This window comes from Chaetura pelagica, unplaced genomic scaffold (genome assembly GCF_000747805.2).
Source record: "Chaetura pelagica isolate M959 unplaced genomic scaffold, ChaPel_1.0 scaffold90, whole genome shotgun sequence".
Taxonomy (NCBI): domain Eukaryota; kingdom Metazoa; phylum Chordata; class Aves; order Apodiformes; family Apodidae; genus Chaetura; species Chaetura pelagica.
In genome coordinates, this window is record NW_009953496.1 from 17,789,898 (window position 1) to 17,804,937 (window position 15,040).

Here is a 15,040-nt window from a genome sequence, read left to right on the forward strand (position 1 = left end):
TGCAGGGCAGGGCTGCGGGCTCCCCGGTCTCTAGGCTCCCCGAGGCGAGATGCAAACCAGAGAGGGCAGCCAAAGGGAACATTTTGCAAGGCTTTTATTATTACTATTATTATTATTATTATTATTATTATTATTATTATTATTATTATTATTATTATTATTATTATTATTATTATTATTATTATTATTATTATTATTATTATTATTATTATTATTATTATTATTATTATTATTTTCCCAACGGACTGATGATGCTACTTTTTAAAATATATTTTCTGGAATCATGCACTAACTGTCTATAAACACCCAGTGTGCACGCTGGCGAAACCAGTGAGTGTTCAGCCAAAGAGGTTACATTAGAGCTATTCAGAAGCCCCAGCATGTTTGCTCGGTCCATTGCTCGGCAGCCAGCTTGACAGGCAGTGCAAGGACAACAGCCCTCGCAGAGGCTGTGCCTCAAACCAGGGAGAAAAGTGTCCTTCTCTCTGATCCTGAGCAAAGACGCTTTTAGGAGAACTACCTCTGTACGTTTATTCGCCTCTACACGTTCTGTAAACAGGCTGTGCTCCCCCCTTTAAAGACTCAAGGTCAAATCTTCAGCTACAGGAGCTCTCCCTCTGTTTACAGGGCTGTTTGGTGTTGTTGTTTGTTGTTTTTTTTTCCCAGAAACCACAAAGAGAAAAGCTTTCTTCTGTGCAAATAGACAATGCCAGAGACAATGTAGAGCCACTCCTCCCTGACATTTCTGTACTTCATCTTTTTACTTGGGATGGAAGTTGGCATTTGGCTCTCCACCCACTTTTCCTTTTACTGGGCTGCTGCTGCTCGAGCCATCTGCTCCTCAGAACTGACTTTGTGCGTTCTGCAGACCTCACCCACCCAACCTGCTGCTTCTGTTTACTGGCAAGTTGTTTGTGGGATCTGCAGGTGCAGGTGCTCGTTAGCTGAGCACCGTCTCATCTTTACGCAAGAAAGCTCACACTGCACTGATTGCAGGCTCATGTAATTTTGAAGAGAGTAATGGATGTGGTCAAATGCTCTTTCCAAAGACATTTTGGTGAAACTTTGACTACCACTGAAAATCTGAAGTAGACCACTACATATTTTGCAGTCTCTGAGAAGCTAATTTTTCCTGCTTGAAAAATCCATATTCAAGGTTAATCTGGGATTTAGCTATGGACCTTCTTGAAGCAGAGCAGAAGTGGTTCTAAAAAGAGTTCTAGTGGCTAATGATGCTTTATGGTGTCGTCCTTAATGATGTAGTGTGATCCTCTCCTTGTGTTTGACCAGTGCTGTTGGACTAGTGTGGCATGTGAAGTCAATGCTTTTGATTCTGTTTTGTTGATGGCCTATTCAGATAGCACTTAAGTAACTAAGAAAGACCCTGCCTTCCCTCTGTGGTACTGACAAATTATGTTTCTGCCTCTTATTTTTATTTGTGCATTCAAATGGGATGAAGAGGCTCACTGTGTCCCGGCAATGACATCTGTGGCAGGCACATCAGATCCTTCAGATACTGGTAGTAAACTAGACTGAAGCATTCTGACAGTTAACAAATGATGGTAGAATCAGAAGTTTTAACTTTGACTGACGTCTACTGAGTTCTTGAGTGAGCTGCACTACAGGAATTCCACTTCTAGTAGTATGTAACAAGGCCTGCATTGCTATTTGGCTTTCAGTCAGGAGAACTGACATACAGTGTCCAAGCTGCTGCACAAACCAGCTAAAATGAAAAGAGTAAGTCTTGGTACTTGAATGCAAGTTTCAAGGTTGTATCCAAGTGCTTCATGTCAACAATTCTCCTATGGGGCATCACCTGTTTGTCTGTGTTTGAGCTCAAGTTCTCACACAACTCAGGCAAAGACCACATGGCAAGTGTGCATGTGTCTTGCTGATTTTGATTGTAATCCTTGCCCACTGACTTGACTTTCTGGCTTAACCTCAGACATACTTCATCACTATGGATTTGTCTGGTGATTGCTGGGAGGTGACTGAGCCCTGGTAAACATCACCAGACCTACCATGCTCTCAGGCACTGTTGGACTGTGCCGATGAGTATCCTACCATGTCAATCTGGTTGCTGCCCTCAGCTCCTGGCTCACCTTCCCCCAGAGAACAGTCCTGTCTAGCTCATCTCTGACAGAAACGTAAGTATATCCAATGTCATTAAAAAATAACTGGTCATTCAGTATGGCCAGCTCTGAAGAGATCATCAGGGTTGCCAGTTTATAATTGTAATGATTTGGTTGTGTGTGTTGGGAGAAACTGTCTGTGCTAATCAGCTCAGGAAACTGTAATGGTACCTTTTATTTCCTCCCAGGCTGACCAGACCTGGCATTTTTGGCAGACTGTTTTTATAGCATAGCTGATTTTCTGCTAATAAGTTCCATTTCCATAAGATCTTTAGTTGTCTAAGATTATGTAATGTGACTAAGTTAGAAAACAAATTCTGCGCCAATGAAATAGTTGTCCTATTACTCCCAATTGTAATCTCCAGAGGTAAGCTCCCAGCAAGCAGGATTCAGTTCTTGTATTCTTCTCTAGTGCCATAATAATGAAGCAGTACAAAAAATACAGACGTGGGTTGGAAAATATAAGTGACCCACAACCCCTAATTCATAAGTTCCTTTTAAAACCTGAGTACAATAGAGCACTTCGTAGCTAGAAAACATCTTAGAAAATGCATTGCTGAAAGCAAACTACTTGCTGCATATATGTTTTATTTATGTGTACTCTCTCTGCTTTTTGTGGGGGACCAGTACCAATTAGTTCATTTCAGTGAACCTGAATTCAATAAAATCCTTTAAGATTTCATATGTTCAGGGTTATGCAGGGTTATGTATTTCTATCCGTTTCAGTATTTTCCCTAGAGTTTTAGTAGAAAAAAAATGATGGAATGTACACATATATACTTGTTTATGTGTGTTACATAGGGAGCATGACCTAACCACCTGCCTCTTTTGTCATGCTTTCATGATTTTGTTCAGATTTGTTGACACATCTCATTTGTCCTGTTGATGAGGAGCTATCACCTCACTGACAGGCTATGTAATTCCTTTATGCAGCCCAGAATATTGTCCATCCTTTCAGCTGCTGCACATATTCATGGACAGTTCTTATCTACTGGGCATTATTTCCAGCTCTAGGAATTTTTTTTCAACATTTCCTTGATAAAAAAATACTGTATAAAAATATTTTCCCATTGTGGCATTTTCTATTACTTTTTCAACATAAACCTGGTCTTATGTTGGACTCCTTTTTTCAGATAAGATTAGTTACATAAAAAAATGAAGTAATGTGTGAGTTTAGAGCTTAATAGTGGGTAAAGGATGGACAGCCTAGGAAGTAGGTATCCTCTCCCTATTCACAGAAGAGATTGCTTTGCTTTAGATCTTTTTATCTCACTGCCAGTTTCAAAAACTCCTAATTAAATATACTCTGCAATTTAGTTTAAAGTGCTTCTTACCCCTTAATCAAGATCATCATTACAGTTATTGAAAGACTCATGGAAAACCTTCCTAAAACAAATAAAATAATCTTAGTCTTAAGCACCTATTTTTTAGACTCTTCAGTTAAAGCAGAAGAATCCTCAATCAGGAATTGTTCATAATGTGAGTAGTTCAAGTGACAGTGCTTATCCTTCCAACAGTATGCATTGTTTCAGTGTTTCCACAGGGATGTTAGCTCTCCAGAATCCCAATTTTCAGCCTTTCTTTCAAAATTATTGTGTTGCTTAATACCCCACTACCCAAACCTTATTTTGCAGTAAGTAATGACATCGCCAAAAAGGACCAAGGGGGCAGAACACTGTGAGAAGAACCTATTAGTTGCCAAGTGGAAACTTTTTTTTTTGTTGGTTGGTTTACTATTTTTTTTTAGTGGAAGTAGGAGGTAGAGAATAAATAATGTGTAGCTCAAATTAGTTTTAACACTTTTTTTCAGTCACTGTTTGGTTATAAAATATTGTGAAGGAGTAAAGCTTTTTAGAAAGTTTCTGCCTCATGAATTTGGGGATGTTGATGACCAGTGCTTATAATTGCAGCATTATTTCCAAATGACTCCTGGATGGCCATGTTGTAGTATTTTAGTTAAACAATTGTGATACTGAATTGCCAAAACAAAATAAAAAAATTGAAGTTTAGTATAATGGGGAAGATAATGATAATACTTTGTTTGCATCCATCTGTGTTTTACTGTTCACCAAAAATGAGGTAAGAGTAATTCATTTATATAAGGAAATGTCAGTATTTCTGGTTATGGAAATTATGTTTCTGTTTTGGCCAGGAAGTCACACTGGAAATGACCCATTGGATAAGAGGTTGACAGAACTTTATGAGTGTTAGGGAAATTATTTAGCTAAACAGCTAAACCAGCAGTGCATCAGTGGAAGGACAGCAGCACAATGTTTAATATACTCAAGACAACTAAAATCTTCTGTCAGGGAAGCAGCTGCATTTTATACCAGCTGGAGCATTTGTATTGTTTTTGTATTCAGCCTGAGATACAAAGGATGATGCTAACTGAATAGATGGCAATACAGCCTGTAATTAAAATGCCCCGGGATACTAAACCAACAGGAATTAAATTTGTACATGACAAATGCCAGTCTCACCACACATTGAGAGGGTTATGGTTTTTTTTCTTCAGGAGTATAATGAGGTATGTGAAGCTTTCTTGGTGGAGTTCTAATAGTATCTGCCTTACATTTTTAACTTTTATTTGCATTTGTTATGTTTAGTCTTTCCTGGGACTTGCTTGTGAGACTTCTTTGGGAGCAGTAGGTCATAAATGTACAGGAGAGCTGGGGAGGAGCTTTCCACAAGAGAGGCTAGTGATAGGACCAGGGGTAATGGTTTTAAACTGAAAGAGGGGAGATTTAGGTTAGACATCAGGAAGAAATTCTTCGCTATGAGGGTAGTAAAGCACTGGAATAGGTTTCCCAGGGAAGTTGTAGATGCCCCCTCCCTGGAGCTGTTCAGGGCCAGGTTGGATGAGGCTTGTGCAGCCTGATTTAGTGTGAGGTGTCCCTGCTCATAGCAGGGAGATTGAATCCTAATGATCTTCAAGTTCCCTTCCAACCTTAACCATTCTATGGTTCTATGATTCATTATGGCAAAACTGTCCTCGCTTGGGGAAAGCCTCCACAATTGTTCCCAAACACTGTCAGCCCGGCAACTCAAGGTCGTTTCCGAGCCTTCCCTGACACTGTGTGGCAGAGGCAGGAATGGCAATCGTTTTGTTTAAAGCTTTTCATCCTGGCGGAGGAAAATGAAAACCCAGCGGCGAGGCGAAGGATGCTCGGAGCCGGATTAGTTAATAGTCAGTACAAAGCCGGCTGCTCTGTGAGAAAGCTAAACTGGCTGCTTGTTTTCTCCTGCAGTAAGGTTGTTAACTGTGACTGTGAGAGTTTTTCTTAAATAAAAACTAATATGCAGAAAATAATAAAACACACTGGGCAGATAATTAGGTTCCAGCAGAGATCCAGCAGCCAGGAAAGTCATGCACATTTTTTCTGTTAATGCCTAATTTTCCCAGTTTCTTCCTCACTAGTATTTATATCTGGGAACTTCAAAGGATGGATAAAAGATTTGCACATAATGTTAAATTGAGATTTTATTCAGAGCTATTTTTATTATTTCACAGATTTTCAACAGAGGTCAGTTTAGGCCACTACATTGTGCCTGGCTAGCCAGGCACCCTCTTACCTCTGTGGTGCCTCCCAAGTTTTTTAGGAAAAGCTACTGCTGGTGTCATCTCCTGTTTTATGGTTTTGGACTACTTTTTGGTAAAATACATTCCCAGTTGAGAATCTTTACTGCATCCTTGTCTCTCTTCTCCAAGCTGAGTGGAAAACCACAGCTCTCTGCTACTTCACTCTATCATGTTTCTTTAGGGTTTTTGCAGGAGCTCAGTGCCACCACTTCTCTATAGAACCAGCTGAGATGAAAATGCATATTTAAAGGAGTGCAGAGAGTATACAAAATTATTCTGTTCTGATATCAACTAGTTACAATACATTCAGTGGCATAGACAAACTATTTAGCATTCCTATAGAATAGTATTTTTTTTACCACAGGCTGGAGCATCTTGGTGCTCTGCTGGGTCACTTGTATATCAATGAAGCTGTTGTCCAAGATTACTGAATGACCTTGTACTATAGTAGACTCAGAAAGACATCGAGTCTGGAAGGAATATATTGGACTAGATTTCTGTAGTTTATACCATTCTGTCCTATTGAAATAACTCGTGGCAAATCCTCAGGGCTCTGTTTAACCTTGCTCTGAAAGAGGACATGGCCGATGCTTATGCAGGTTGAAGACACAATTGCAACCAGCAGAGGGCAACGAACTGGCTTGTTTTTACACTGTTTTCACTTCTGAAGCGAAGCAGTCTTACACAAATACATTTTTTGTATATAATCATGGAATAAGTTTCTGGGATACTTAATTACTATGGTAGTACATAAACATGCTAATTAAGATGCTTTTGTCACTATGTGCTGTACAAAAAAATGGAAAATTATTTATGCTGCAAAGAACAGATGAGGTCAAAAGGGGAAACACACAAGCATAAGCAGAGAAATCTAAAGCAAGAAATTATCCAGCATTTGTATGCTTGTAAATTGTTATTTTTCACACCTTTCAGGTGCATCTCCCCTCCGTAGATTAGAATCAAAATTATTTCAGAGCTACTTTCTGTACATTGGCTTTCCCACATACTGCTACTCCCTGAGTAGCAAGGGGGCTGTAGTCTTTCATATTTCTCTGAGGAATAGCAGGTACTGGAGTTCATCTAAATTCCGTCTGTGTTAAGCCAGTGTGATCTGGAAGGCTTAGTGCAGAGCTGGGAATCAGGAGTCTAAGTTTCTTACTCTGTCTGATTTACAGTATGGCCTTGAGCAACTTCTGTTCTGCACTTCACTTTCCTTGCAACAAAGATGTAAATGATAATATTTTCTTGGCTCTCTGGGGTATCATAGGGCTTCATTTGCTCATACTGATATAAAGCTTTGAGCACAACATGCAAAGTGCTGTGAATTGATTTATGATTTGCTGCCAATGAGATTGACCTCACATTTGTTAACCTAATGGATTTGTTTTCCCAGAAGTAGTGTTTATGTTCAGGTGCTCTCCCCAAACAGGTCAACAGAGGAATGTGAGCAGGCCTCCTCAAAGAGCACAGGCACCTGCTTAAACCTGGCACCTTTAGGCACTGACATCCTTTGCTGAAAACAATTCACTTGTCTGAATCAGGTAGAATGTGAGATTGTTGAAACCATAGCATGAGAACAAAGTAGCTGACCAGTGAAATTTTAAACCAACATCTTTTCTAACAACATATTAAAAGACACGCAGAGCACCCATTCTGGGACAACAGGGGTTTTAAATGAGATTTGGAAGCCTGTATCACTAAAATGTAGTTGATAAAATCACCTCTTAAAGCAACTGAAGGCCACCTATACCTCTTGAGGACCCTTCTAACTCTATTCTTTAACATTATGTGATCTTTATATATCTAAATAAAACATAGGGCTATACCGTGACAGACTAAGGAGACTCTGACACTTCATCTGGATTTGCACAATGGATGAGTTATTGTTTAGGGGAGAACACCCTTTGATGTACAGTGAATTGTGCTGTTTTCTTACAAGAAGTGTCGTGGTATATACAAATATCTGAAGGGTGGGTGTCAAGAAGGAGGGGCCAATCTCTTTTGCGTCATGTCCTGTGATAGGACAAGGGGCAGTGGATTCAAACTTGGGCACAGGAAGTTCCACCTCAACAGGAGGAAAAAGTTCTTTACTGTGAGGGTTACAAGAGCACTGGAACAGGCTGCCCAGAGATGTTGTGGAGTCTCATTCTCTGGAGACTTTCAAGACCTACTGGGATGCGTTTCTGTGTGACCTGCCCTAGATTCTGTCCTGGATTCCGGTCCTGCTCTGGCAGGGGGGTTGGACTTGATGATCTCCAGAGGTCTCTTCCAAACCCTAACATTTTGTGATTCTGTGATTCTGGAAAAATCTGTGCATCAGTTTGTAAAGAACTTTGGTGATTGAATCTGAAACATTCAAAAACTATTGATTGCTACAAACTCTCAGAGTTTTGCTTCCAAATTTATTAAAAACCTGATTTTTAGGCTAGTTTCTCAGACTCAATTTTGGCATTTTTAAAGTTTTTATTAATTTAGTGTGACCATGTTAAAGGACTGATTTGCTTCATTTCTTATTACCTTTATTTACTTACCTGAAATCACAGTTACCCAGACAACTGCAGATTCTCTGCAGATGCAATAGATATATTATGCCCAGCAAAATGTTTTATAAAATGATTGTCACCTTGATTACAAGATTCCATGTGGTAGCAATTTGAATTAAGCATAACATTATCATAAAAAAAGAGATACACTTCAGCAAATGAAGGTTTTCTCTTTAAGAAGAGAAAGATTCTCCTTTAAAAGAAAACACAGTTCTTACACTGAACTGCATATTCAAATACTCTGTATTAAAGAAAGGAAAAAAAATGTTTCCTTAATTCTGCAAAGCCAAGTGTTTTCCTGTTGAAACATTCCCTAAGTCAGTCCCATCTCACTAACTTATCTTTCCAAATTCAGTTTGCATTGCAGTATGGAAGAATCATCACATGAGGACAGTTACCAACTATTTCATAGTGAATCTCTCTCTGGCTGACATTCTGGTCACAATTACTTGTCTTCCAGCAACTTTAGTAGTGGACATCACAGAAACCTGGTTCTTTGGGCAGCCCCTCTGCAAAGCGATTCCCTACTTACAGGTACTATTTTACTGCACTTGTGTACACATTACTCATCTTCTGGAAAAGAGAAAGTACAATAGCATCTCTCTAATAGTGCTAATCTGATGGAAGTCTATCCCTGCTGCTGAAGTTGATATCTCAGGGTACCTGCTGAACATTAAAGAGCTGGTCCACTTGTGAATGTATTTTTGCATAATATTTTTCTTGGTCCATTTGATTGTTAGACTTGGGCAATACTTCTTCTGGAACATTTGTCTGATGCTCTTCACTTTTTGTGGTCTGTTTTAATAATTCAGAGGGGATACAAAGCAATGAAAATGTTTGTAAACAGAATTGCAGTAATTTATACTCCGTGTGTGGACCTAAAAAGCTACAAAAGTGTCTAGGTTAGAGACTCAGCCTTCTAAAGGGAATCTGAGCTTTCTTATATGCTAAATGACTTATTTTGCATATTTTAAAAATAAACAAAGCATCCTGGTTCACTGGGAGCTGACCAAATTATCTGCCTTAAACAGTAATTGCTGCTTCTCGTTACCAGTGGGCCTAATTAGCTATTAGATAATTTGCATCAAAATGATTGACAAATACCGTTTCTAAGAAAGCTGGTTAGATGAAGTGACTGGGCATACTAGAATGACAAGTGCTTGGCCTTTCAGTCATTATAAATCAAAACAATGAAGCAGAATTCTGAATGTATGCAGGTGAGCAGCTCTGTGCCTCCAGCACAATTTGTGTTTTCAGCAGATACCTGTATGGCTGCAGAGCCACATTGTGCCATCTACTTTACTGAATCAAACTCACAAAACTCATTTCAAAACCTCCTTTCCAGTGGTAGAAAAGTCCAAAGAGAAAGTGAAATGATCGCTTAATGTACAGAGTGAAAGAATTTCTGTTGTCCCTGTGAAGACTGAAAAGGCAAAATGATGGTATTGGTATTCAAATACAACATAGAAAACAAGCAAATAAAATTGTACTACAAAGGAAAAAAAATCTAATTAGTTGTCTAATGTCTTTTAAGTAATTTTTCAGATAAAGTTTAGCAAATTCTAAGTTGCATAAATTTACAGTTTCAGAGTCTGACCCTACTACTCCTACTCAGTTTGGTTACCATCCTAATCTTTCATTTGTCCTGTTAATTCTAGTGAGCCTACAGCAGATGAGGATATCTGCTGTAATTCTGTAAGAAGTTATTTTAACAGGATTGTTTTACTGGAAATAATTTCTATTTAACTATGGCAGATAAAGAGTTAACTGTGTTGAAAATAGAAAAAAATAAACTCTGGGAAAAATAGACAATAAATAATTTGTAAATTACAAGAAATTTAAAGTTAAAAGAAAGAATTTTTAAAGCTCCTTATGTTTACATAACATTTCCTTTTTTTTCTTTAGACTGTTTCAGTCTCTGTGTCTGTGCTAACACTTAGCTGCATTGCTTTGGATCGATGGTATGCAATTTGTCACCCTTTGATGTTTAAAAGCACAGCCAAGCGAGCAAGGAACAGCATTATAATTATCTGGATTGTGTCCTGCATCATAATGATTCCTCAGGCTATTGTTATGGAGTGCAGCAGTGTGTTCCCAGGATTAGCCAATAAAACCACCTTGTTCACAGTGTGTGATGAGCACTGGGGAGGTGAGTGTGTCATTGCCCATGAAGACTGAATTTCTGCTGTTATGTGATAAAAATATCAGGACATAATAATATGCAGTCGAGTTGTATAAACATATCACAAAATGTTCTCAAATATATATGCTTTTCTAGAACTGAAAATTTTGAATACTGTGAAATCCTGCTTTCTTTTCTATTGCTAAGACTTAAAGTACATTTGAAACCAAGTCTGAATGAATGAGGCTGGCTTGTGTCTTGACCCTGTTAATGTTTCCCAGAGGGTAGTAATGTTCCCAACTTTAAATGCTTATATAATTCTGTGATCAATGGACATTGCAGGTTTACGAAGACTTCAGTATTTAGCCTTCAGAAATGACAAGACAAGAACAGAATTTCTCTTTACCTGTTATCTTGCTTTTGCTAAAAGCAGATATTTGACAAGTTTTTATAGGTATCTCTCAGAACTTCAATGCAAATTGCATGTCATCAGAGAATTTATAGGGATGTCATTGACATGGAGTAGCAAATTAGTCTACAATTTCAAATTTGTCATGGACAAGATAATTTAATAACTTTGTAAGTGTAATCAGTTACATATTATTCTACCCAAGAAGTGCAATTCTGCCTTTCCAGATTAACTTTGAATCTGAGTTGCTCTGTATTTGAATTCATCTGTAAGAAGCCTTAAGGGCTGCCAGGGAATAACTACTTCTATTTTGTCTCAAATCACAGCAAGTGGTGTTAGCCACCCACCCGACTGGTTAAGACTCAACTCTGGTGAGCCTTGGCATAACTCCAATGCTAATAGAGCACATGAGTTACATGCTGTGACTCTGACACTGGATATAATAACCATCAGTAATACCATTATTCACACAAAGGAAAATAAAACTAAGTTTACCAAAGCATATGACTAAAAGGTGCCTGTTCAATAGCCTTGAGTCAGACTAAAAGACAATCAGGTTCTCTCCCAGAGCTGCTTCTGTAGAGGAAGATTTCAGTCCTGTGAACAATTAAGATAAAATACAAATGGATCACCTGTACTTAATTATGGTGATAAATTAACTTAAGTGCCTTGGCATTGCTGAGGGCTTTTCCATGTGCTGCTTTGGAAGTTCCCCCTGCTAACGGCTTTTGCAGGGCCTCCAGGGATTAATGAGAAGACATTGGCTATCACATGCCCTGTTCTTCACCCCCTTCAACCAGTTAGTCCTCTGGGACAAGGCAATGGGGTGGAACTGGCCACTAGCTACCTGGCACTCATTGCAGACACATGTGCTGCAACTCTGTAGGTTAGAGGAAATCTCTGTTAAACTGTGAGTACTGTATTTGCTGTTTTATTAGAGAGGCCACATCTGCTCTTTACTCCTAGTATTCTCTCTTAATCTGTGAACAATTTTGTATCCCAGTCTGCTGCTAGGTGCTGCAGTGTTTATGTGACTACTTTCTTTTGCAGTGTTCACTCCAGGCAAAAGTTCTGTCCCCTCATTTTGGCTGCAGAACTATTATGAGGTGCCATCATCACTTCAAGGTTAGATCTGCAGAAGAGATTCTTTTAATCAACCTAGGAAATAAAAATGATGCAAAACACTTTAGTCAATTAATTAGGGAGTCAGAAGAGTGTTTCATCAGGGAACGTAATCTCAAAATTTCCAGATTTGCATTTGCCACTTTTTGATTCCTAACAGGAAAGTGTTGCTTTTAAACTACAGAGTCTGTAGTAGCCTTGGAATTTTATTTTAAAGAGTTCCTCTCATTCAGCAATGCGCTGGAGTAGTTGCAGCCCACTGATTGGCCTGAGCTGAGGAACACATTACATGAAAGAAAAACAAAAACTCTCCCAGGATTCTAGTCCTCTGGAGTGTATGTGCACAAAGAGAAATGTATCGATCTTCAGGTTGTGCTCTGAGCCTTCACTTGGATGTTTGCAGAGGTAGAAAAGGATATAAAAAAAGACAAATGCTTCTGCATAGAATTAAGTTCTTTTTATGTGTGGCTTCAGAAATAAAGTGCAAATATTCAAAAAATATTTTTTTTATTTATATTGAGGAAAAAATGAAAATAAGTTTACATTAAAAAAATGTAAATGTTTTCTGAAATTGGAAGCTTTTCATTGTACCCAAGGTTAACAATTTGATTTTTATCCTGCTGCCTTTTCAACAAATTATTCTTCTAATGATAATTCACCCTTATTGGTACTTATTCTGCTGGTGCTTTTCAGCAATTCATAAAAAAATAATTCTCTCCCATTTCTAATAATAGCTTATCATAGTAACTTAAGAGAAGAACACTTCTATATGTTAAGTTACAAACAGGTTGCTCAAATAATGGAATTACATAGGAAATGTAAAGTTAAGTGTATACTATCAATGAGGATAAAACATGATACCTAAACATTTACTGTTAATCTTAACATCCCTTTCAGACTATGAAAAATGAAGTGTCATTAGCCACAAATAACTTCCACTCAATTGAAAATATCTAAGAAAATTTAGTTGGGTCAAAGTATAGGAGATGCAGTTTTTATGAAAACCTGGGTTTGAAATCACAAAGGTCCCCAAACGGTAGAACGAAAGAACATAGTTAACAGGATAGCAGTTTAAAAAGACTGGTGAATCTTGAGGCCAGCAGAAGAAATAAAAAGGTAGTATTTTCAAAGAAAATAGTTGTCTTTTTGTTGGATTTTTTTTTCCTTTTTTTTTTTTTTAATTTTTTGTTTACTATGGGAATATCTAGGGTCAAAGAAAGCTGCCTAGTAGAAGGTTGAAGAAGGAAGAATGAATAAGCCATATTTGCAAAGGGAAACTGGAGATGTAGATACTGCACACACTCAGAAGACTGTGAGCAACTCCTACAGGAGAATCAATGTGTGTGAATAAGGAAGGGATTGTATTTGGGTGTTTACTGCTTTGTTTAGAATTGCATATAATTTATGCTGTCTAAAATAAGGTGCTTCTGGGGAAATTTTTAGAGGCCATCATGTGTACCCTATATCCCAAGAGCATTAGACTCAGTTGTCAAGGTTGGGACAGCAAAAGAGGGTACTTCATGACCAGAGTGTTTTTGAGGTTTATTTTAATGCTTGGAACTCACAGCTACTGGAACATGAGGTGCTATAAAAGACTAACGAGAAGCCATGTCCAGCAAAATGTCATAGATGCCAAAGCAAGAGACAGCACTATACCCTAACCATACCTAGGTCCAGCTACTGAAATCCATACATGTCTGGTGAATGTCTGGAAGGAAGGTCTGATAAACACTGTGACACTTGGGCTTCTGAATGGTGAAACCATAGTGGCCACCCTGACCAATAAGATTTCAAGCATGCTGGAGATCTGCCACCGATTGCAAATGGACACACAGTTCTGCTTAAAACAGGGCTCAATTTCTTTTTAATTGCTTCTGGTATTCCTGAATATAAAATTCATTGCCAATTCTAGGCTAAGGGGTTTTCATTTTGAGTACTGTCTAATAACAATATTTTATTTGGGAATGCAGAAGGATCTGGCACGTGACCTATGGAGATTCACTTAAGGAGCTGGTGTTGGCCACAGTTCCATAATAGCCTATAATTGCTATGTACTGAATTTGATGATAAAGTGCCAAAATAAAAGAAACTTCTATTAAACTTACTTCAGCCAGTGTTCAAGTCGGCTAAATACATTCTCTTAGAGCTCTTTACAAAAAGAGAGTTAGGCAAAGTGCATTAGCCAACCCCTCTGCAAATGATAAAAAAGAATATTAAGATAATCCTTTCCCAAAACTACATGGTTGAATGGAAACAAAGGGAAGAATTTCTGTTGTGTTTTCTCTTAGACAACTCATAAAAGAGTACAAAACTATATTGTCTTAATTCTGGAAAGCAATAGCTAGGAATTGCATTCTTACATGAAGGTTTATACAGTCTGTTTATTGAAGTGTTCAGAATTTAAGGAAAAACTTGAGGGACTTGTTAATGCAGAAAGAAGTAAAAATATTGCTAATACTAAAATTAGGTTTGATGTTATGAATTCAAGCATAATAGATTTGAAACTTTAATTTTATTATTAGTTAACTGTAAGTATTCTGACGTAGAAACATAGTTTGGAAAGAACTGTGTTGTGTGGTTGCATTTTCTCTACTATGGCCACCCAATTCCTAACATCCTTATTTGTTAAGATTTTTTCTAAAAGTATACTATTCTAGCTGCATTGCTTCTTCATATTGGTAACTCCAAAACCTCACAGTTCTCTTCCTGAGACTAGAGAACCTGGGAACCCTCTCCTGATGCTCAACAAACTTGATGGTCTTGTTGTTTTTCCCCATTCTTAGGGAAGCTGTCAAGAGTAACAATTTCATTATGCATGTATGGCTTAAGGGAATATTTCAGTTGCTAATCATATCAAAACCTTTTGAATCTGGGTTATTTTCAGTTATATGCATATGTATACATGTATGTATATATGTATTTACACAAATAAAGTACGATTCTGGCAAAAATCCAGAAGCTGTAGTCTCAATCTTCTACTTCTTTGCTGCATTGAACAGTCTGGGACTGGAACATAATGCCAAAAAGGAAGTTTTAGACAAGTTTAAGATTTGTTTAATAACCTCTACAGCAGACAGAAGTGACCATGGGAAGGAAAGACAGTTTTCCTCTTTTGCTTGGCAGTAAGAGGTT

General features: G+C 38.0%; 1 protein-coding gene across 1 annotated transcript in view; it reads left to right on the forward strand.

The window, feature by feature from the left end:
- Positions 1 to 15,040, forward strand: part of HCRTR2 (hypocretin (orexin) receptor 2) — a 27,163-nt gene that overhangs the window by 1,437 nt on the left and 10,686 nt on the right. Inside the window, exons 2-3 of the mRNA XM_009999196.1 lie at positions 8,611 to 8,789; positions 10,161 to 10,404. Coding sequence (XP_009997498.1) covers positions 8,611 to 8,789; positions 10,161 to 10,404 — 423 coding nt within the window. The remainder of the gene's footprint in view (positions 1 to 8,610; positions 8,790 to 10,160; positions 10,405 to 15,040) is intronic.